This window comes from Lithobates pipiens, unplaced genomic scaffold (genome assembly GCF_037356315.1).
Source record: "Lithobates pipiens isolate NorthernLeopardFrog02 unplaced genomic scaffold, aLitPip1_a1.2 Scaffold_13, whole genome shotgun sequence".
In the NCBI taxonomy this organism is placed as follows: Eukaryota; Metazoa; Chordata; class Amphibia; order Anura; family Ranidae; genus Lithobates; species Lithobates pipiens.
In genome coordinates, this window is record NW_027507718.1 from 348,992,256 (window position 1) to 349,017,963 (window position 25,708).

At 41.0% G+C, this 25,708-nt stretch overlaps 1 protein-coding gene across 1 annotated transcript in view; it reads right to left on the bottom strand.

Annotated features, from left to right (window-relative positions):
- Positions 1-25,708, bottom strand: part of PDGFC (platelet derived growth factor C) — a 351,789-nt gene that overhangs the window by 119,738 nt on the left and 206,343 nt on the right. Inside the window, exon 3 of the mRNA XM_077477103.1 lies at positions 5,274-5,454. Within this exon, the coding sequence (XP_077333229.1) occupies positions 5,274-5,454 (181 nt within the window). The remainder of the gene's footprint in view (positions 1-5,273; positions 5,455-25,708) is intronic.

Here is a 25,708-nt window from a genome sequence, read left to right on the forward strand (position 1 = left end):
GACTTGGACTGGGCCATTCTAACACATGAATATGCTTTGATCTAAACCAGTGGTTCTCAACTCCCTTCCTCAGGACCCACTAACAGGCAAGGTTTGCAAGATAACTGAAATACATCACAAGTGATATAACTTGCTGCTCAGTGATTGCAGCATTCTAGTCTGCGTCTGCCCAAGGTAATACTTAAAATCTGGCCTGTTAGTGGGTCCTAAAGACAGGAGTTGAGAACCACTGATATAAACTGGTGCCATACACTTTCCATATTCTTTCCATCTACTCTTTTCCATGTTCAGATGATGGATTGCGTACTCCGTGACATGTTCAAAGCTTGGGATATTTTAACCCTGCTTTAAACTTTTTCCCTGTCACATTTAAAGGAATAGTGCAGCATTTTTTTCTTTTTCTTTTTATGTTTTGTATTCACATATTATTTGATTGGAGCTTTCTTATGTTTATATTTTCTTTCTTATTGTTCATACACTAAGCGCAGAGTATCACTTTTTTCATTTCATTATTTTTACCATCATCACTTATCATCAGCCTCCTTGTTCAGCCCAAGATCCTGAACATAGTGATGCCGCAAAACACCCTGGAAAATATCTATAGTACTTTTTTAATTATGGCTTCCCATTAAAAAAAATATGTGCTGCAGAAGTTGATATACACTTACAGTTTTTCTTAATGGATACAACATTTGTGACAATTGGAAGTCACAGAGATAAGGACAAATATAACTTTTTAAAATACCTTTAATTCGAAAAAAATAAATGGTTTTACTGATTTATATTTTTCTTGCTTGTGACATCCAGTTTAAACTGTATGTCATGTTCTATCCATTCAGTCATCTAGTCATAGCAAGCTTTCAGTGTCAGTTGTCAAACAAACTGCTGTAGGTTACAGGTTGCATTACGTAACCATGAAGGCATGTCAACCCTATTATCAAAGGACAAACAGATTTACAAGAGGGATTTATTCTAATTAAAAAAAGCTGGGCAAGATATTATTATGGCAGAAGAAAATAAGGCATTGTTCATCGGGACAGTATTAAAAGCTGAAAAAACCCAGAATGGCTGATAAAGCAGCAGTGAGCCCCTGTAAAATGACTTTATAATGGGGTAATTTCCTTTTGTTGTCGAAGTTTTGCTACACAGAGAGCTGTGTAGGCAAATTGTAAAATTCTACAAGAGTATAGCCATATGTCATGATGTCATGCAGACATCTCAAGTTCATTCAGATACATCAATGAATGAAGAAGTTGTTTAAGGTCAAACATTTTGCTAAAACTGTTATTTTCAATCTCTATAGCCCTGTAGAAATTAGCCATTAATAATATTTTTTGATCACCAGATGAAGCGGAACAGTTAATATGTATCTATAAAACATTTTTAGTTTTAGTAAAAAAAAAAAAAAAAAAAAAAGTGAACGGAAATCCCCTAAAGTTAGGGAAACCCTCCTCTTAATAAGTTGCCACCCGAACAAGTGTTCCCAGTGGGAGATTTCGCTCACCTTAATCAATTTTCTTATGCTGGTGTTTTCAATCTCTATAGACCTGCAGAAACTGACTATAAAGATCATCAGATGAAGAGGAAGAGTTAACTTGTATCTTTAGCTAAAACCTTTTTGGTTTTGCTAAAAGATTTCTCCCACATCAAAAATGTTGCTTGTTAGTTTATATATAGGCCTGTATAATTTTACTAAAAATATTATTTTTGGATCTCCAGATGAAGTAAAAGAGTAAGGCCCTTTTCACACAAGCTTTCTGATCCAGTCCGTCTGTCAGTTTTTGAGGCGGATCTGATTGGACCCTCCATTCACTCCTATCACCGCGGATGTCAGCGGTGACATATCTGCTGACAGCCACTGCTATCCAATCTGATTCTGTCCAGGAAATCCAGAGGAATGGTGACCCTATTTTCCATCCATCTGGCAGATCGGATGAAAACGGACAGGTGGTCCAAATTCATCTAATCTCCCAATAGGGGAAATCGGGGCGCTGACAGGTTCGTCTCTGCACAGTGAGCGGAGACGGCCCTGTCATCTGCCTACTCAGTGGGGATCAGTGGAGCGGGTAGACCGCCCGTGTGAAAGGATCCTTAGTGTGTATCTACTGTGTATCTAAAACTTTTTGGGTTTTGGTAATATAAGGGAAGGGTTAGGGCCGGTTCTCACCAGAACATGCATGTTTTTGCATATTCCCACAAGTTCAGTTTTTGACAGCCAATTCATTTAAGTGGGCTGGCAAACATGCAGGAATGTGCAAAAATATGTCAGCTGCAAATCATGCCTGCACCAAACCGCATGGTAATTCCATACCTTGTGGTTTTGTAGTACTCTGACACCCTGTGCACATCTAAAAGAGGGCAGAACATTTCTGTGCGATGTGGGAAATACGCATTTGCCACACTGCATGGGAATACACTGCTCCCTGTTATGGTGTGAACAGAGCCTTAGACCCCCTCTCTTTTTTGCTGAGATGCAACAGGAAATGGGAGGAAGATCCCCCAAAATGTGGGTAATTTATCACTTGTTCCCACCTCTTTTTGAGGTGATAACCTAAACATTTCGGATTTGACATCACTGTCTGTGTCAGTGACAATAGCCACCAGAACAAATAGGGAGGGTGGATATACCTAGAGGAGGCACAGACAGCCATAAATCCTTGCCAAGTGTTCCTTCACTTCCATTCTCTTTTCTAAAAGGTGGACTTAGCCTTTAAATCTGATGGCAACAGTTAAATACACAGATAAAATACATTAATGGGAACTATTATACCTGCCAAAGAAATAGCATTTCTGTCTATCCAGTCCTAAAATTTACACAGCTCACTCCCCCAGCACATCCCTATCTATCACCTGACATTTTCTTTCAGCAGTAGGGATGAGCCAAACACCCCCCAGTTCGGTTTGCACCAGAACCTTCGAACGGACAGAAAATTTGTACGAACTTTAGAACCCTATTAAAGTCTATGAGACTTGAACGTTCAAAATCAAAAGTGCTAATTTTAAAGGCTAATATGCAAGATATGCAACAGGCAACACCAGCAATAAGGGTATCTTCAGGTATATACTGTGCTGGAGACACACAACACCCACTTTATCTCCTGCATATGCCTGTATTAGAGAACACCAGCAATAAAGGGTAGATACAGGTGTATACTGTGCTGTGCTGGAGGCACACAACACCCACTAACTCCTGCAGATGCCTGTATTAGAGAACACCAGCAATAAAGGGTAGATACAGGTGTATACTGTGCTGGAGGCACACAACACCCACTAACTCCTGCAGATGCCTGTATTAGAGAACACCAGAAAAAAAAAAGTAGCTACACGTGTATACTGTGCTGGAGGCACACACCACCCACTTTAACTCCAGCAGATGCCTGAGAAAAGAACACACAGTTCCTGCCTATCTTGCTCTTTCCCTGCATGCCGGAACACACTACACAAGGCTGCCGCGCTTGCAGCCTTATATAGTGTGGTGCGTGTACTAAACCCCCTGTAGCATCTTGCCTGTGGCCAATTATGTCTCTATGCACAGTCAAATAAGGAGCAGCAAACTGATGAGATTATTGCTTTTTCATTCTACTCTCTACTTCTATTAACATGCTCTTTGCAGTGCACACAATTGGCTCCTTGTGCTGCTTCTCTCCCATCTCTGAGCTCTGCTGTACAGAGTGTAGCGTAGACTAGAAGAGTTTTTTAACATGTCAAATTCTGGTGGTTACAGGTCCTTTATGGCTGCGTGAAATTCAGCTTTAATCTGAACCCTAAAATAATAAAAAAAAACTCCTTACCTCCAAGTGGAGCAAGTCATAGAAAAGACAGAAGTCCTTATATTCATGCTTGTTCTGGGTCAGTCAAACTGTAAAGGTCAGCATGACAAGAAGAACAGCGGCTTTTACAGAACAAGATGTAAGCAGTTTCTTCTTACCTGCTTTGCCATGTTTAAAAAAGTCAACTTTAGGGGATAAGTTATGTAGGCTATGTGTTAGGGTTGGTTAAGTGTTAAGACACAGGTTGTGTGTAAGACTGGGTTCACACATATGCGGCCATGGATTTTAGGTCTGGGGTCCCTGTTCACTGGTTCAGGTGCAAATCAAATCTGAAATGTTGCCTGAATTCGCACCTGAGTCGGACCCAAAGACACATAGGACCCTTTTTGAATGAGGACCATGGCTGCCCTGGACCTGTGTGAATCGGCTTTATTGAGAGACGCTCACACTCACATGTCATGCGAATTGGATGTGGAGAAACTCACATCCAATTCGCATATGTGTGAATCCAATCTTAAAGTGAACCTTTTTGAATGAGGACCATGGCTGCCCTGGACCTGTGTGAATCGGCTTTATTGAGAGACGCTCACACTCACATGTCATGCGAATTGGATGTGGAGAAACTCACATCCAATTCGCATATGTGTGAATCCAATCTTAAAGTGAACCCGCTTTGTCTATCTTTCTATCCATTTCTCTCTTTTGCATTTCTTTTTGGGACACAGGTTTGTTTGTATGTCATATTGCACCAATCTGTCATATTAAATATATTGGATTGAAAAAAATGTGTTCACATGTACAAAATTCTCTGCAAATGTTGTTCTCTGCTTTATTTTCAACTATGACTTCTATTTTCTCTTATTCCAAATTAAGCAACAGTTCTGTGATTTAATCCTGAATGGGTGGCACAACTGCCTCCCATAAGAGTATCCAGTAGGTAGGACACAACACAAACCAATATAGTGTGCATCTTTGATCCTAAGAAGAAAACCCCTTTAAATGGTAATTACATACAATTCTGACACACACTGCAAATTAGTTTCCAAGTTTAACTTTAGTTAGAGCTTGACTACGCATCGTTAAAAACATATTGGTGACAAATGGAAGAAGCACAAACAAGCTACATCTGCATATAATCATCACGGTATTATGTTAAATCTTCTCTGGCAGTTACTGTTTGTTTCAAACAAAATCATTTTCCAAAAAAACTCAAATATAATTTACAGATATTAAATTTCCTTGCAAACTGGGAAAACAAAGTTACACAGGAATTTTCACATGACTGACCACAAACTGAAATCACTGACACATCCCAAATCAGCAAAGTGAAACACCTGGGTATATATTTAGTTTTCATGTAAGGAATACATTGCTTGTTGAAGAAAGTTGTTTAGTTTTCATTAACTTTTTTTTAGGGTATGTTCAGACCTGATGACCTACAGCTATCAAGTTACCAAAAGTACATTGCTCTGTCTACACTGAATCTAGAAGCAATTTGCTTACCGGGGTGAGGAGGGTATAATGAATGCAGAATCCTGGTTCAGAAGGGAAATATTCATCAGATACAAATCGTATCCTGATCTGATTTCCTTTTGAAATCTGTTTGCCTGGCACAGTATTAGAGCCGCACCATCGCCCAAGGATCGTGCCATCAATGGGGTCTTCAATCTCTACAAAATCATACCTGATAAGATAAAAATAAAATGATGAAAGATAGCAGGATGTCTAACACGGTCACACATTTTTAATTTAAAGAATAACTGTGGCATGACACAACTTACTAAACACATCTATCTGCTAAAAAAAAGAGCATTAGAGTGAATCCTAGTTTGATTCTGATTTCGAGTATATCTTCACTGTTCACTTTGCTAACAAATGGCACAATGTTAGAATGTGGAGTGCATCACGTGATAGCTCCAGGACATTTTGACTGGCTTGCTATTGTTCGTGTCTGAAGTTAGCCGATGGGTCAGGTACCTTTTTAGATTTTAGGTTATAAAAGGTGATTTTACCTCCATTACTATAGAGGAACAATAGCAGCGTAGACCAAAACAGTCTACTCTGGAAGTCAAAAAAAGCTTTCCAGTCACTTGTTGCAGAAAAGAGCATGCACATTTTGAATATATATTACCAACTACTCTGTTGGGTGAGGAGCAGGCAGTACTCCAAACTTTAGTTGGAGTTTCCTTGTTTTGTAAGATTCCCATTTTCTTGACTTAATAGTAAAGGCCAATCCACACAGGCATTTGTTCACATCAGAATGGCTTCCAAGTGAATGGAAATGCAAAAGCAGCCTGAAGCTTAGATTAGAAGTTGGTCAAATGTAGGTCACTTGTAGGAAAGAAGATAAGCACCTCAATCATGCCATATAGCAGATAGAACATATAGCACAGTTTTTTTCCTTAGTCTAGAATCCCATGTTCAGATATCATTGTCTCTGCTGTAATATGTGTGACATATGCAATGAAAAACACTGTTTTTTTAGCAAAAATTTAAGTAATCTGCCATTTTCATGGAAGTCATTTAACCAGAATAATAAAGGCAATAAATGCTATGAGATTAATTCCAACAAATCAAGTTAGAAATGAAAACGATAAATAAACAATTAAGGTAGCTGTTTCCTACTTGTACAAGTATGTATATAAGAACACACTTTACAATTTCAAAAGAAATGAAATGGTGTTCCGCAAGAAGAACATAGTGCTCCATGAGCTATCAACAATGAATATGAATAGTAAGGCACTCTTGTGGAGCAATAATCATACCTATTGCTTCTTCTTGACTTACATGTATGTACATTACCTCCTACCAGGCAGTTTTCTTTTTGAAGACAGCCCTTGATTAGTGTTAAAGAGGGGTGAGCATTGGGCCTCATATGGGGCTTCCCTGAAGGGGATTCTATACTATATGTAGTTACTGTATAGTCTTTTCAATGGTTAAAAACAAAGACATGGGCGACCAGCTAGTAACTAGACATGTTGTGATTATCTAAAGATTATAGCTCACTGTTACAGAAATCTAGATTTGTCAACAGGCTACACTCTGCCAAAAAGGCTTTGGCCATACATACATTTTAATTATTTTGGTCCTAGCCACTGTAGTTTTTTTATTTGCAGCAGGAGCCAAAATCCATTGTTTTTCTTCCCTTAATATGTGTTGCTGTGCACTGTGATGTATTTTAAACCTTTTGTATTGTATTTTAATGCAGCATTTTCCATTTTCACAAAGCCCATTGGAAATAATGGATTTTGGCTTGTTAATACATTGGGCCTGCACTAAGCAATGAAGTCCAATGAAGGTAGTGTGAATGGACCCTTAATCAGGATCTTGAAACATTTCTATTTCCACCATATTCTAATGTCTTTCCCTAACTATTTTCTATCTCTTGTAAATTTTATAAAGTCTATGCACAGCACCAAGCATTTCAGTTTTTCCCCATTTGCTGTTAGATCTCAAAATCAATTGCAAGTTAATTCATGTCCAATCACCTGCACACTAATGGCATTCCAATTTATACCCTATGCCAGTACAGCTGTATCCTATCTATAAATCATTTGAATATGCAGTTTTAAATCCTAGCACCACAGTAAAAATTCCTACTCTGTGAAACTAGAAAATTGTTAATTTTAAGAAACCTTGTATTTTTAAGATTTAGGTTCCCGAAGCAGAGAATGTTAAAATAAAGGTATTTTATGGGCCTTCTGTAGAGGCAGACTTGATTACCCATCAACACAGTGTGATTGCACAAAAACAGTAAAGTCAAAAAACAAGTGTGGGTTCTCTACACTTTTGCAGAAAACTCATGGCCAACTCTTCTTCAGGGAAGGGGGTGGTCACTGCTGCACAATGCAATTCCCCAAACAGTGGTTGTTACTACCTGAAGTAAGGGGAGTGACACAAGTTTCTCATCAGCTCATGTATGATCTTCTAAACTAATCATTTGCAGAACTACTAATGGTGAAATAACAGATTAGATCACCTCTGTTTTGCATATTTGAAATTTAATTCCTTTTCAATGTTTCTAAAGGAAGTGGGGGGTGTGGGTTATAATCAAATTCAATTTCACATGCTTTATCACATCCCATTAATCAAGGCAACAGAAGAATTAAATCACCATCAACCACAAAATAACAATTTGATTCCAAGAATTAAACTCTATTTTAGTGTGTAACTAACTGGGCAGCACCATAACACAAGGCAGTAAGTGATGGCTTTTACAGCAATTCAAAATGTACTATGGTAAAGACGTGTAATGGCCCAAAGCAACACAATCAGACCTTAGCTGTGTTTGGTGTGACTTTACACTGATTAAAGTGATATAATATTTATTTTACATCTGAGTGATTCTGTGATTCTGAATTTATTTCGGCAAGCACCATGCATGTCTTAAATTAATTTGAACAATAAACATAATACACTAACATTAGCTTTTAAAATAGGCAACATATATGACCAATGAGAATAATTGTGGTGGTACTTTGTCTAGCCCTGTCACTGCTAACTAGGATTTCATTATAATCAGACGTTGCAGGCAATGTGGGTTTTTAGTTTTGTGACCTCTGTTGAAACTTTAATAGATCAGTAACCTACAACTAGAAATCACTGTCACACAGCTCATCACAGAAAGTTATGAGAAATCCATAATAGAACAGGAAGTGAGGGGAAATCAACTAAAGAAGATACAGTACCAGGGACAAGTCCCACCCCCTCCCCCCTATTTTGGAGACATATTCTCTCACTTTAGAGAACTTTCTTCCCACTTACTGTTGCATCTCCAGAGCAGGAAGTGAAGGAAAGTTTCCCCAACAGGGCACAGGCAGCAAAAGAAGGTCTACAGTAAAAGTAAACACCACAAATTGGGACAAGTCCTTTATTAATAAAAAAAAAAAAGTCCCACGATGTAACTCCATCTCTCGTCTCGTGACGAGCCGAAATAAGAAAAAAAGCCACAACACCTCCGCCTCCATGGAAGGCTCCCGTCGAATGACGCTTCTTCTCGGTGACAGCTGTTATATAACTGAGGGCAGGGCCACTCAGTGACATAAACGTGCGACCCTGGCTTCCTCGGGTTAGTGGGTCACCCATTTACGTCATCGGGTGGCCCCACCCTCAGCTATAAAACAGCTCTCTTCAGAAGAAGAGTCACTCCGTGGGAGCCTCCCATGGAGATGGAGCTGTTGCAGCTTTTTTTTTTCCTTTTTCGGCTCGTCGGCGATGTGAGATGGATTTATATCGTGGGACATTTTTATTTTTTGATAAAGAACTTATCCCAAAGTATCTCCTGTCTTTTTTACTATTTTTTACACTTTTTTGTGAAATGGTAGGGGTACAATGTACCCGTTACCAATTCACATAGGGTGGAGGCCAGGATCTGGGGGTCCCTTTGTTAAAGGGTGCTTCCAGATTCCGATAAGCCCCCACCTATTTAAAAAAAATTGGTGCATGGTTCCCCTTAATATCCATACCATACCTGAAGGGCCTGGTATCAATTTTGGGGGAACCCCCATGGATTTTTTTTTTTAATTTTTGGTTTAGGGTTCCCCTTAATATTCATACCAGACCCAAATGGCCTGGTAATGGACTGGGGGGAGGACCCATGCCATTTTTTCGAAGAGTTTTATCTATATTGCTGAAACCCGACAATTCATTACAGCCGTGATCATTTTCAAATGATTTTTTTCCCTTTAGAAATGTCATTTTGGTGTGGTGTGTATTTAATGAAATGTTTTTTTTCTTAGTCTTACAGTTTATGGGTATAACTTAAACTAGTGGCATTTGCTGCAAAAAATGTGTATATCTTGCTTGTTTGTTTATGTTAAAAATTATTCTGTGTTGGGTTACTTTAAAATGTGTGGTTGAACTTTTTAAAACATTGAAAACCTCCAAAATAAGGAATTTTCACAGCAAAAATCCCATTGAATTGAATTGGAATTGAAACTGGACTCCACAAAAACAGAGAAGCTCTGTCATTTCTCTGAATATATTCATAACGTGATTTATAACTCATATGGAATAATTTTTTAGATGTTGTATACTTTTATACTTTGACACCATGTTGAATTTTTCTTTTTATTTTGAGTTTTTCATCTGACTTACATTAAAGTGGAACTTCAGTAATTTTTTCATCTTTCCATCTATTAATTCTTCTGCCCTTGTTGTTTTAACTTTGGATAGTAAAGCTTTTTTTTTTCTGCCAGTAAATACCTTATACAGCCCACTTCCTGTTCCTTGTCTGGTAAAAAGCCAAGGCTTATGACATCATGCACAGCTCTCTCTCACTCTCGTGAGAGTTTGCAAGGAAGGGGAGGGTGAGTCATAAAAGGGCCATTGAGAGCTGCAGAGCTGGAGGTGTGCCTCTGCGTGTCTGTAAATCCAGGAAGTGAACAGGCAGCAGCTTCAGCTGACCACAGTTAAAATATTTGCAGCCAGACTCAATGGAGGGAGATTTCTGCAGCATATTGGGCAAGTACAGAATCACAGTATATATAAAATAATATGCAAAGTGGTTGGAGAAAAGTTTCAGAATGACAAAGATGTTTTTTTTTTACAAGTTATGTGAGCAGACTGCAGTTTCTCTTTAATTCAGGACCGTATTTAGGCTTCATGTAGCTATAGACATACCTAAATTATGATGCCGTTTTCTAAAGTTCCACCTCTTGGGTCATTGGGCTTTGGTTGGGCATACACTTTACGGCTCCCCAAAGCATGGGTATTTCATATGATTATCTATGATCCATGTAAAAGTAAATATACTATACATTTTCCATTAGAGAACAATAGAGGAAGTTTACTTGTCACACAATTATTTAAAATTGAAAAAATTATATTTATAATTTATAAAATGATTTTTTAAATTTATTGACTCCTTAAAAAATATGGTATACAAAGAGTATATACAAGTAGCCATATCATAATTTGGTGTGTTGTAATAAAAATGGTGTATTGTATTACACTGCATACAACAGTTTAAATCAACCTAAAAGGATTTACTAAACCTGTTTTTTTTCAGCCAATCAAACAACTTTCTCACGGCAACATGATACAGAACATATAGCACTAAGTGGTTTATAATAATTACTCCTCTTTTCAAGTCTTTCCCTGGGGAACAGTAAAGGATTTATGTCCTTTTATGTTCAACAAACAAGTCTGGTTTTTCAACAAAGTTTCAGTTCTCATTTGGGAATTTATGAATTACTCATTTATTTTCGATGAAGCACAGCTGCACCAAGGCATCAAGACAAAGGTGCTGGTGTCACTGTGATGAACATTTTTCAGAACTTTCCAAAGACTTTCCGAGGAAGGAGATAAGGAAAAACCGTCTGCTGAGGAAGTTTCAGTTTAATGACCTCTATGACCTTCATACAGGAAAACTATATTGAATGCCAAATAGGATAGACAGGGATGATGTTCATATTTCATAAAGTGTGGTAAAGTTAATTAATAACATATCATAGTTTTTATTTTTTAATATCGTATTAGCCTTCTCATGATACCTTTTATATACAAAGGCTATGAAACCCTTATGCCGCGTACACACGACCGGACTTCCGGCAGACAAAGTTTGATGGAATCAGTCCGTCGGACAATCTGAACGTGTGTGGGCTAATCCGATCGTTTTTCTTTTAAAAAAAAATCAAATGGGCCTAGAAATAGAACATGTTTCAAATCTGTCCAACGGACTCAATTCCTATCGGGAAAACTGTTCGTCTGTATGCTGGTCAGACGGACCAAATACGACGCAAGCAAAGCTATTGGCTACTGGCTATTGAACTTCCTTTTTTAGTCCCATCTTACGTCATCACGTTCAAAACAAGCGGACTCAGTCCGTTCGTGTGTGGACAAGTCGTTCTTTCGGTCAGTCAGAACTCTGCCGAAAGTCTGTCGGGAAGACCGGCAGGCCTGGTATGGACCCCCACTCTGTATTTTTTAAAGTTTTTCATTTACAGGCAATTTTTTTTCTTTAGATGTGCCACTTTACAGACAGACTAAGGGGACCCCCCCCCCCCCCTCTCCCAAGCACTATATTTTGAAGGAATTTTTAATTTTTATTGTTGTTAAGCATCATTAAAATCATTGCTCTTGCATATAAGCCTTCAAAATGGGGACTTTTGATTTTTCGGATCCCATAGACTTTCGGGTTTGCAATTCAGGTCAGAACTTTTTCTCTGTTCGGGGGTTTTGGTGCGAATTGAACAAGGGGGTGTTCGGCCCATCTAGTGCTGAGTCTCCCTTCATTGTCCAGTCACAGGCAGTGATAGGTCTAGGATGAAATGGACTTCTAGCTGCAGAAAAAGGTACTTTTAGGAAAATCCATGTATGGAAGATAAACATTGCAGCAAAAGCTGTTTTTGTCTAATTTATCCTGTTATTTTTGGCTACAGTTCTTCTTAAAACGTATTTATTGCAAACGGGAACTCCATTAACTGCCTCCTGTCCAGCCACTGTACATATGAAGCTAGATGAGAGCAGTGCCAATGTGGGTAGATGTACACATATGTCCTCTCGCATCGGCAGTTTGTGCGCACTCTCTAAAGCTTTTAGCAGTACGATCACAGATCAATGATCGTTGTACGTTGTACTGTGAGCTGCCCTGTTACCATGGGATGTCTGTGTCCAATCATAGCAATCACAGTTACAGTAGTAAACAAGGCTGTAATTTTCCCCTCAACTTCACCTGGGAACAAGCCCTAATAGTGCCACCAGTCCCAGTTGGTGTCTCTTATTGTTGCCTGTACTAACCCTAGCCTGTTTATTGACCACGTTTTTGACTGTTGCCTGGACTGATCTTTTGCTTGCTTTTGTTTGCTGAACATGTCTCTGCCTGCGCCTGAATTGACCCATCTGCATGTCTGACTGACTACATTCATATGAGACACAAGGCCCAGGCATCCCCAGTTGACAACTGCACCCTTGGAACCACAGAGACTCATTTGATCCTCCTTTCTTCGGGCACCTGTACTTCCTGGCCAGTGAACACAGCGTTCCTGGGGGCAGCCATGCACCAATAGGCTAGTGTCAAGGAAGACATTTTTAGCAATCTGGCTGTCAGTGGAAGATCTGTGTGCAGGATTCCCATTAAAGGAGCCGTTTGGCGTGCATGCATGTGCGATAGCGTGAACGGCACTTGGCGCTAAGAAGCCTTATTTAAAGGAGACTGTCACCATGCCTTCTTGCTGTCCGGTCTACAGCATTTCCTGAGACCCTTGCTACCTTTTTATCTACTTACCCGATTCCTGACAACCTGGCTTGTTCCTCACTTCTCCTGCTTGCTGCCAGTCTCCGACCCCGGCTCGTCTTGACTACTTTTCTGCCTCTCTCTTCGGTCTGATTGCTGCCCACCTGTTACCGACCCGGCCTGCACCTTGACTACTCTCCTGATTCCGCCTGGTACCTGCTCTGCCTGCCAGTGTTGACCCGGCTTGCCTGACCTTGCCTGTGTCCTGCCAAACTACGGAACACCTCCTTGCAGCCTGCTGTTCCAGTTGTTCCTGTTGAACTACAGAGCACCTCCTTGCTGCCTGCTGTTCCAGTTGTTCCTGCTGAATTACAGAACACCTCCGTGCTGCCTGCTGTTCCAGTGTTCCTGCTGAACTACAGAGCACCTCCTTGCAGCCAGCTGTTCCAGTTGCTCCTGCTGAACTACAGAACTCCTCTGTGCAGCCTGCTGTTCCAGTTGTCCATGCTCTGCTACTGAACACTTCCTTGCTGTCTGCTGTTGCCTGTTGTTCCAGCTGTGCTACAGAACTCCTCCCTCCAGAACTCCTCCCGGATGTTCGCTGTATTCCAGTCACCTGTTCCTGTCCGCTGTTTCCTGCCAGTCTCTCTTCGGTCACTTCAGAGGTCTGGACCAGCCCCAGCACTTGCCATCTGTCAGGCACTTGTGCTCCTTTGCACTCTAGAGCCCCTGTCTCCTCTACCAGGGGTTCTCGGGCCAGAGGCATACGAGAAGCCGCTGCTTGCATTCTGGGCTTTACCACCAGGTACATGACAGCTAGGCTTGTCTGGCTAATAATAACTGAGACTACTTTACAGTAGGTGATCGCGATATTGTGTCAATCTCGCCCCTTTTATCGGGGGGATTGACACTCTGCGAGCCCCGTTGCAGGAGCCAGCACCGAGCCGGCTTGCATTGGGAAAGAAAAAATGTTCACACTGGTGCGGGGATCCGACTTGGATCCTCGCCAATACCAGGCACTGTGTTTCGTATGAATCTTGAGGGAGAACTCCACGCCAAATTTTAAATAAAAAAGCGCCATGGGTTCCCCTCCAGGAGCATACCAGGCCCTTAAGTCTGGTATGGATTTTAAGGGGAACCCCCTACGCTAAAAAAAATGGCATGAGGGTCCCCCCAAAATCCATACAAGACCCATATCCGAGCACGCAGCCCAGACAGTCGGGAAAGGGGGTGGGGACAAGCTGGAGCCCCCCTCCTGAACCGTACAAGGCCCCATGCCCTCAACATGGGGGGGTGGGTGCTTTGGGGAAGGGGACGCCCTGCGGCCCCCCCAACCCCAAAGCACCTTGTCCCCATGTTGATGAGAACAAGGGCCTCTTCCCAACAACCCTGGCTGTTGGTTGTCGGGGTCTGCAGGTGGGGGGCTTATCGGAATCCAGTAGCCCCACCCTATGTGAATGAGTATGGGGTACATCCCCATGTTTTAGTCCTTTAAATACCCCGAAAGTACAAACAAAAACCTGTTGATGTGCTAGAAAAAAAAGATGGCCCTACCAGCAACAGTTTTAGAAACTAGCCATGTCCAAATGCTTCTTCATGCCATAATTTGTATATTAACATACTTAAAAAAAAAAAAAAAATCTTGAAACTGAAAAGATGGTCACACAAATCATAAGAAAGCTCTTAGTTCTCAACAGTCAGTCCTGCCTACCTAATTTCTGATGAATTACAAAGAATGTAGACCTCATCTCCTCCCTCCTCCTTATATCCATAAGCCGTCCTTGTGCAGAGGCAGAGTACAGGAAGTCACACAATTTCTGGCAAAATCAACTGTAGCAAAAGTATAATTAGCAGAAGAAAATTAAGCAAATAAGTGAAGGTCACTGTTAGGACCATTGTAAAAAGTATTCTCAGTATAGATATTCTTCACAATAAGAGTTCATTCAAGCTTATAAGGTCTGTTGCAGCGCATTATAATTAGGCTGTCAATATAACACAATGGGCCAGAAAATTAACATGACCTTTTTTCCTGGTGTGTGTTGTGCTATTTTGTGTTGCAAGTTGGCAGATACGGTACAGTGTTGGGGGGGACAGATAAATGTCACTGCATTGCACTGCACTGCACATAGATCTTTGCGTTGAGAGGTTTAACCACTTACCGACCACCACACGACGATGTACGTCCCTTTTTTGAAGAGGGATATCTCGAAAACGGCAGCAGCTGCTGCCACAACCGAGGTATCCATCTCTTCAGGCAGCGGCTCGGTAAACGATAATGGTGGTCTCTGCGGCAGATTCACCACAAGTTCACCGTTATCAGCGGTGGGAGGGGGTGGCACCTCTCCCCCGCCCTCCGCCACTTACCGGAGCTGTCGGCAGCGGCGGAGGCGATCGGGACCTGTCACTTCCTTGCTATGGAGACGAGTGGGGCTAAGATTGCCCCCACCTGTCTCCAAACCATAGCAGGGCAGAAGCAACGTCAAAATGTCACTTCTGCCCATACCTCTTAAAGGCACATTTTTTCAATGTCATTTTTTCAAATCACAATTTTTTTTATTTATTTTTTTATTGCATTTAAGTCCAAATATGAAATCTGAAGTCTTTTTGACCCCAGATCTCATATTTAAGAGGACCTGTCATGTTTTTTTCTATCACAAGGGATGTTTACATTCCTTGTAATAGGAATAAAAGTGACCCAATTTATTTTTTTTTTTTAAACAGTCCCAACGAGCGTATACGCAGAAGCGAATGCATATGTGAGTAACGCCCACATATGAAAACGGTAGTCAAACCACACACGTGAGGTATCGCCACGATCGTTAGAGCAAGAGCAATAATTCTAGCCCTAGACCTCATCTGTAAAGAATTTTTTAAATGTCGCCTATGGAGATTTTTAAGGGTAAAAGTCTGATGCCATTCCATGTGCGGGTGCAATTTTGAAGAGTGACATGTTGGGTATCAATTTACTCAGCGTAACATTATCTTTCACAATATAAAAAAAATGGGCTAACTTTACTGTTGTTTTATTTTTTTATTCAAAAAAAGTGTGCTTGTAAGACTGCTGCGCAAATACGGTGTGACAAAAAGTATTGCAATGACCGCCATTTTATTCTCTAGGGTGTTAGAAAAAAAAATGTATAATGTTTGTGGGTTCTATGTAATTGTTGATCAAAAAAAGTGTTTTTAACTTGTAAACACCGAGTCTGAAAAAGAGGCCCGGGCCTTAAGTGCTTAAGACATGAATACAGCACAGTAGTCTACATGGCCTGTAAGAGCACTTATAGCATAACTAAAGGCAAAACTTGTTTTTGCTTTGGATAGAGTGCAGAGGGATTGGAACACCTGTCAGGTTTTTACTGCTGTCTGTGCCCCTGTTAGGGAAATTCATCTTCTCTATTTGCCCTGTTTACTGTTATCACTGAGAAAAAAAGTGAAAGAAAAGCCCTAATTTTGGGTTGTCATCAGAACGTTGGAGGAAGGAGGCCGACATTTCGAAAAATGGCACCACGGCACAGAAATTGGACGGGCAGAGGAAGCAGATAAACGCATTTGGGTGTGACTCCACTTTAAGTAGCAAGTCATTAGTGACACTATAGAAATGTTTAGTGCCATATGGAATCCATATACTGTAAAGATAAATACACAGTGGCTAAGTGGTTAGCACACCCACCTAGCAACACTAGGGTTGTTGGTTTCAAATCCCAACCATGGCTCTACCTGCCTGGAATTTGCATGTTCTTCCTGTGCCTGTGTGGGTTTCCTCTGGGTACTCTGGTTTCCTCCCACAATCCAAAGTCTTGCTGCTAGGCTATTTGGCGCCTGTCTAAATTGGCCCTACTATATGTATGTATGAATGTGAGTTGGGGACTTTAGATTGTAAGCTCCTTCAGGGTAAGGTCTGATGTTATTGTACAAAATATAAGTAAAGAGATGCATGAAATTATGGTGATATACAAGTACCATAAATAAATACATTTTTATCAGTTTCATCTTCAGGCATTTGCTGTGCGTGAAACTAAGAAAATGTCAAATTACATTGGTACAACATCCAATCGATTTACTCAAAGGTGCTTAAAAATGACATGTATACTCTTGCTGGTTGCTATAGGCTCACCTCGGCTCTCCTTTCCTTCAGTTTATTTTTTACTTAGCTCTTGTGTATCTGTTTTCAGCCAGTCAGTTGTATCAGATTACTTCCACCCAGCGTGTGCAGGGATAAACTTTGTACGCTTTTAAATTCTACAGTCTGTTTTTTTTCTGAATTGGGAACACTTGGCCACGTACTGTTTTCTATGTCAGAGGGAAATCCTTTGGATGCCAATATGCAGAATCAGCAAATTGCAAAAAAAAAGCCCCAAAAAAAAAGAAAAAAAAGAAGACACAGTGTACATAATATTTCTCAAGTTACAATTTATACTCCTCGTAAGGGAAAACAAAACAGTATTATAAATTTAGTATTGTGCTTTTGACAGCGGTACATAATGAACAGAAATAGGTTTTAAAGTGTTATGCTATAAAAATATTACTAAATGTATTTCTTTCTTTTTAAAGTGACAGCCAGTACTTTCATTAAGATAACATTTTAAACTGGAATGGGACAGTGTTTCAAAAGCTTTAAAGGGTTAGTTGACCTTTTCAAAAAAATTAAAAAAGGAGAATTAACACTGTACACTCCCCTGGTCTCTGTTGTACTTACTTCCGATGGTCAACCTGGGCATAGAGAACCTCTACAATTAAGCCCTTGATTGGTGACGTGCTTTAGGGGGCATTATTTGGGAGGGGATGGAGCTGAAGCCTTCCTGCCACATTTGAAATTGAGTTTCTATCACTGCCTTCTGAGTATCAGATGACCCCTTGGGGAGCTGCACCTTAGCCCTTGTACACACGGTCAGAGATTCTGACAACCAAATCCGTCGGATTTTGTCCGTCGGATTTTGTCCGACGGATTTTGTCCGAAACTGTTGGACAAAGTTGTCGGAAAATCCGACGTGATGACATTATTTCGTGACGACGGGACTACGTTCACGCTAGTAGCCAATAGCTTTGGTGTAGGAATTTGATCTGAGCATGCGTGGCACTTTGTCTGATCGGAATTCTCTACACATGATCGGAGTATGTCAGATAGGAGCATTTTGTCAGAAAATTTTACCAACAAGTTGGAAAACTTGGTCCATCAGATACTCTGACAGAAACAGTCCGATGTAGACCACAGACAGTCAGAATATCCGACAAAACGGTCCGATCGGACACATTCCGTCGGAATCTCCGACCGTGTGTACAAGGGCTAACGGACTGAATAAGTGGAGCTTGGAGAAGCGCTACACATTCGTTTGAGGAACAAAAGAGTGTTTCAAAAGCATTAAAGGTTTAGTTCACCTTTTCAGAAAAAAATGAAAAGTTTAACCCACACCATACACTACCCCGTTCCCTGCTGTACATACCTACGTTGGTCAATGCCGCCACAGAGAATTGCTGTGATCCATCGCAGAAGCCCCACAGAAAGACAAGGGAAAAGAGCTCCTTCAAATCTCTGGATTACTACACCAGAGTGGGCACTGATAGCTCATCACCCATGGAGGTAAGTACAGGCAGACCAGGGGATGGGGAGAATATAAGGTGCTAGTTCAACTTTTCATTTTTTTTAGTGCGTATGGTGAGTCTTAGGGCCTGTGTTTATCGGGCTTATTTTTAAGTCTATGGGAATGTAAAATCCACTTGAAGCAGTTCAAACATTAATTGACAGCTGCTGAGCATATGTACCTGTCAATGAATTCTGAATGAGCTTAAAAGTGTCAAAAACTGATGTCATCAAAAAACATTCAAAGCCCGTTGACACAGATCTTTAGACTGCCCCTCTCACTTACCCTCCTCTTAACCAAGTGCTCAAACTTCACCAGACCCCTAAATAACACCTAATCTTCCCCCTTAGCCCTTGTACACACGGTCGGACATTCCGATGGAAAATGTCCGATCGGACCGTGTTGACGGATAATCCGACTGTGTGTGGGCACCATCGGATTGTTTCTGTCAGAATATCCGACGGACAAAGTTTCAGAGCTGGGCTCTAAAACTTTCCGACAACATGATCATTGTGTGTAGAGAATTCTGATCGGACAAAGTGCCACACATGTTCAGATCAAATTCCTAGACCAAAGCTATTGGCTAGTAGCCTGAATGTAGTCCCGTCGTAACAAAATAACGCCATCACGTTACGTACGATCGGATTTTACGATAACTTTGTCCGACCGTGTGTATGCAACACCGGTTTCGGACAAAATCCGTCGGACAAAATCCAACGGATTTTGTTGTCGGAATGTCCGACCGTGTGTACAAGGGCTTAGACATAACCTAGACCTAACTCTGAAACTTTAACCATATCATTTATTTAAAGGGGTTGTAAACCTTCCTGATTTTTCACCTTAATGCATCCTATGCATTAAGGTGAAAAAACACCTGTCAGTGACCGGCCCCCCAGCCCCCCCATTTTACTTACCTGAACCCTTGAACTTGACCCGGCGGGGATGCACTGTCTTTCTGCCCGGGGTTCTTGGCTCTTGATTGGATAGATTGATAGCAGCGCAGCCATTGGCTCCTGCTATTGTCAATCAAATCCAATGATGCGAGCACCGGGGGCGGGCCGAGTCCTTCATTCGGCCTCTATGGACCCCGAATGCTGGACTCCGGAGCACGCCCGCGTGCCCCCTCTGGGAAGCTTGTTATCAGATGTGGGGAGGAGCAGTGAGAGCCACCTGGAGACCCCAGAAGAGCAGGTTTGGGGCCACTCTGTGCAAAACAAGCTGCACAGTGTAGGTAAGTATGATATGTTTGTTATTTAAAAGAAAATATGACCTGTACAATCACTTTAAACTCCAAAATCTAAACATTACCCTAATTCAAACATTAGACCTTAACCATAATAACACTGAATAATAATAATAATAACAATAAAACATACAACCATCTAAAACTGAAACCAAATCTAAATCCCTTAAAGAGGAACTGCAGTCTGCTCACATAATTTGTAATAAAAATATTTGTGCCATTCTGAAGGGTCCTTCCAACCACTTTGCATATTATTTTATATATATTGTGATTCTGTACTTTCCAAATATGCTGCAGAAATCTCCCTCCACTGAGTCTGGCTGCAACCATTTTAACTGTGCACAGCTGAAGATGCTGCCTGTTTACTTCCTGGATTTACATAGACACACAGAAGCACACCTCCAGATCTTCAGCCCTGCAGCTCTCATTGGCCCTCTTATGACTCATCCCCCCTCCCTTCCTGGTAAAATCTCACAAGAGTGAGAGAGAGAGCTGTGCATGATATCATAAGCCTAGGCTAATGACCAGACAAGAAAGAGGAAGTGGGCTGTATAAGGTATTTACTGGAAGAAAAAAAAATGTTTTACTATCCAAAATTAAAACAAGGGCAGAAGATTTAATAGATGGAAAGTTGAAAAAATAACTGAAGTTCAGTTTTAACAATTAACCCCTAATAATAAATACTTACTTTTTCCTAGGCTTAAAAATCAGGGCCTTTCTGTATCAGGATCGGCATAGAAATCACCTACAGCAGTGATCATCAACCTTGTCTTCAGGGCCCACTAACAGGCCAGGTTTGAAAGATAACTGAAATACATCACAGGTGATAATTTGCTGCTCAGTGATTGCAGTATTCTAGTCTGCATCTCCCCAAGGTGAGTGCCCATCAATGTTAGCTTAAAACATTTACAGCATTATGTTTCTCAATATGAAAAGTGTACATCTAAATGTATTTAAAATAATAAAAAAAAACAGTGCACTTTAAACAAAAGCAATAACTTGACAATTACTGCAAAGTGACCCTGCTTTATCCTGGTTCTCCTCCTACCTATCTCAGTGCACTTTCAGTGTCACTTACAATTCCATCTCCTCTGCTCCTCTTCCTCTCTCTGTTGGGGTACCCCAAGTCTCTGTCTTTGGGCCCCTCCTATTCTCGCTCTATACCTCTTCCCTGGGCCAGTTGATGACCTCCCCTGGGCTTCCAATACCACCTCTATGCCGACAACACCCAGATCTATCTCTCCACTCCTCAACTCACCCCTCAACCTCCTCACGGATCTCAAACTTACTGAATGATATATCGATATGGATGTCTCACCACTTTCTCAAACTCAATCTTTCTAAAACTGAACTTGTAATATTTCCTCCTTCCCGCCCCCCCCCCATGACTTTACCATTAAGATCAACATCACAACCATTGGTCCCTCCACACATGCCAAGGTGCTGGGTCTAATCCTTGACTCTGACCTCTCCTTCAGCCCCCACATCCAATCACTGTCAAAATCCTGCCGCCTTAACCTCTGCAACATCTCCAGAATTCGACCCTTCTTGACTAATGACACCACAAAACAACCTTTTCACTCTTTTAAATATTTCCCACTTTGACTACTGCAACTCTCTCCTTAATGGCCTACCCTTACGCAGGCTATCGCCCCTTCAGTCTATTATGAATGCTGCTGCTTGACTTATACACCTCACTAATCGATTTGTGACTGTTGCCCCTCTCTGCCAATCCCTTCACTGGCTTCCCCTACCCCACCATATAAAATTCAAAATGCTAACCACAACACATCTGCAGGCCATCCACAACATCGCCCCCATGTACATCACCAACCTCATCTGCAGATATCGCCCAAATCATCTCCTCCGCTCCTCCTAGGATCCCCTGATCTCTAGTTCCCTTGTTACCTCCTCTCATGCTCACCTTCAGGACTTCCCCAGAGCCTCTCCCATCCTCTGGAATTCCCTGCCCCAGTATTTGCAATCAGCCCCTAACCTGTCCACCTTTAGGAGATCCCTGAAAACACACTTATTCAGGGAAGCCTATCCCACACCTACCTAACAACTGTGCCCGAGCCACCCCCCATCAAATCATTCCCTGCATATATTACCTTTTGTACCACCACCCCCTCCCTTTAGAATGTAAGCTCTATGAGCAGGGCCCTCCTGTCCCTTCTGTATTGAACTGTACTGTAATTGTGCTGTCCGCCCTCTACATTGTAAAGCTCTGCTTAAAGTGGTTGTAAACCCTTACAAACCACTTTGACCTACAGGTAAGCCTAGATTAAGGCTTACCTGTAGGTCCAAGCAATATCTCCTAAACCTATATGGTTTAGGAGATATTTGCCCGAAAACGGGCACCGCTGTCTACGGCGCATGCGCCGTAGACAGCGGCACGCAGGCGCACTGAGCGCGGCATTTCCAAGAATGGAGCTGCCGCGCGTGTCGACTCCCGTGTGCATGCGCGGGAGTGACGTCATCGCGGCTTCGCCGAATGACAGTGGCGGAGCTGCGAGACGCCACCAGCAAGATAGATGCGGCGGACTACAGGGGACAGCGGCGACTTCGCTGGCTCCTGGGTCAGGTAAGTGACACATAATGGGCTACTATGCGATGCATAGTAGTCCATTATGCTTTGCCTTTGCAGGGAATGAAAGAGGAAGTAAACCCATCAGGGTTTACTTCCTCTTTAAACTGTTGGTGCTATATAAATCGTTAATAATAACAATAATAATAGTAATCCTTCTCAACACAAAACTCAGGCTGCTTGTATCATATGTGATGGAGAACTTGTCAGGAGTTATAAAGGCTGATAACAGAAGAACAGAACAGGAGAAAGGCAGGGGACACATTGCTTTGAAAAAAGATAAGAAAACACTGCAGATATATGTGTTCAGCTGAAATTTCATGAATCGGGTTTACATTCACTTTAACCATTTCAGCCCTGGAAGATTTGGCTGCTCAATGACCAGGCCATTTTTTGCGAAATGACACTGCATTACTTTAACTGGCAATTGCACAGTCATATGATGCTGTACCCAAATAAAGCTCTCTTTTGGTGGTATTTGATCACCTCTGTGGTTTTTATTTTTTGCACTATAAACAAAAGAAATGACAATTTTGAAGGAAAAAAAAACACAATATCTTCTAGTTTTTGCTATAATAAATATCCCAATTTTAAAAATATATATATATTTTCCTCAGTTTAGGCCGATATGTTTTCTTCTACATATTTTTGGTTAAAAAAAATCCCAATAAGCGTATATTGATTGGTTTGCACAAAAGTTATAGTGTCTACAAAATAGGGGATAACTTTATGGCATTCTTATTATTATATATTTTTTTTTTACTAGTAATGGCTGTGAACTGTGATTTTTATCAGGACTGTGATATTGCGGAGGACAAATTGGACACTTTTGACACATTTTTGGGACCAGTGACATTTATACCGTGATCTGTGCTATAAAAATGCACTGATTACTGTATAAATTACACTGGCAGGGAAGGGGTTAACACTAAGGGGCAATCAAGTTGTTAACTGGGTTCCCTAGGTGTGTTCTAACTGTGGGGGGGATGGGACTGAATAGGAGAAGACAGAGATCAGTGTTCATACTTAGTGTCTCCTCTCCCCTGAAATAACTGGGATTTGTGTGTTTACACACACATCCCCATTCATGTAACGAACAATCGTGGGTGCCACCCGCATCGGCTCTGGGGACACCCTTCGGGCGCACGCAGCTTCCTAAAGAGCCGATGTACAGCTACGACGGCTCGCACAGGGGAGCCAACCTACCACAGTATAACTGCGGCGGCTGGTGCGGAAGCGGTTACCGTAACATTATCAAAGGTATTGGGGGATTTTTGTTACACTGAAGCCAATCTCAGTTTACTGCTGAATATCGTTAAGGCTGGGTTCACACTCTGCTTCCCTGGTGCATCCCTGTTCCCTGTTTCAGGAATGAATAAGGTCCAAATTTCTGCCTGGATTTGGACCTGAAACTGAGCTAATAACACCCAGGACCCTTCTGCAGTCGTCTGCCCTGGAGATGTGTGAACCGGCTCCATTGAGAGACGGTCACACTCTCCTGTCATGCAATTTGCATAAGTGTGAACCCAGTCTTAAGCTGGCTATACAGTAAATGGTACTTGCTATATTGATATACTTTTGATATTGACAATATCGTTCTAAGTGAGGATTGAATTGTTTTTCTGACATGTTCTATTATTTATATAAATTCTAATAAAATATGAGATATCCACATTTCCAGGAAGAACTTAAGAACTGCAATATTGTGAGAAGGAATCTGGCATTTCAGTGCTGACCTCTCTCAGTTAAACTGGAAAGTAGAATATTATAGCACAATGGAGAATTATACAAAAAGCAACATACTTTCCAGAATTACTATTACTATCTTAAATTAATTTGAAGCTAAAATATTGGTGCTGACACATATTGTAAGCACTAAAGAACAGTAGACTAAAAAAAATGTTCTTTAGAACTTACTGTGTAAAGTTATCCAATTGATCTTTTTTTTTGCCGATCATGCAGCTATACATTTATGTATCAAGGCAAAGATCAAATATGTAATCAACATCTGATTGGTATAACATATAGGTATTGTGAGATTTGATGTTGTGATTGAATATCTCTGTTCGTGTAGGTATCTCATGTCTAGTTATATGGGAATCTGTAACATTGCTCAGTTGCATAAAGTATGCTAAAATCACAAAAATTGGGCAGATTAGTAGGTCTGTAATTCAGAGTCCAGACTTAGATTGTACATTAGAAGGTCCTTCTGGGACAGTTTCACAATACTTCCATAAGTCAAATGATGCCATTTGTCAACCATGTTTTCTGATGACTGTCCATACAGTGTCTACTCACCGAATTCTCCAAGAAATCCAACACAACCAGTGTATACCATTGTTATGTACCATAGTTCCTAATAAACTGACCATGCTACGTTACAATGCATTTAAACATTCTGGTAACACATTTTAAACAAAGTAAGTAGCCATAGATATTTGATAAGTGATACTCAGTCCTGAAGAATAAGATGTTTAAAATACTAGCAGACTTCAGTAGACATTTTCAGTGAATACTTCTTAGGGAAAAAGCCTAGGACTCAGTGCATTACATCAACCAATATTTTCCTGCCAAGATTATCAGCAACGCCTGGGGTGTCCGCTGTTATGCACTCAGACATGAATATTTTTACAGTACAAAACTGCCCATCTATGTGCACATCTGTTTGAAAAAAAGATTTGAAGTCTGATTGTTTGAAAACATTATACCTTCATAAAATATCTTTAACAACAGATGCAGCCAATCCAAATCCATGAAAAGTCTGTGAACCAAAAACCAATGCATTCTTTATATAGAGATTAATTTTACAACATAAGTCACTGTTCGACATTAAATCTACAGACAAAATAGGAAACCGTATAAAATAAAAAATAAATGGATTACTTATATGTTTAGACAAGGGTTAGATAGTGAAAGGTATGCAGTCACAGCAGATAAAACTGGGTTGTCAAATTAAATACACTATCAATGATTTAATAAGGACCTTAGCATACTCCATTATATATATCAAACTAGTAACCTATATAAATCTAAATTTATCACTCCAATATATAGTCATGAAAATAGGCAGTTTACAATATGCATTCACTGGCTTTCCCCTTTCTAGTAAAGGTGATCTGAGGGTGTCATCTAGGGCTGGGAGAAGGGGTGGACAGTTGCCCTGGGTGCAGCAGAGCAAATGGGGGATCGAATGAACATAGGGTGGTACACCCATTCTACAGCATACATTAGTAGAAGCTACATATACTGTAGCTGCTGAATTTTAATATTGGGACACTTACCTGTCCAGGGAGCCCCCAATGCCAGCACCCCAGCCAATTGGGCATTAGTAGTGGGGGCGGGAGTACAGCCCTT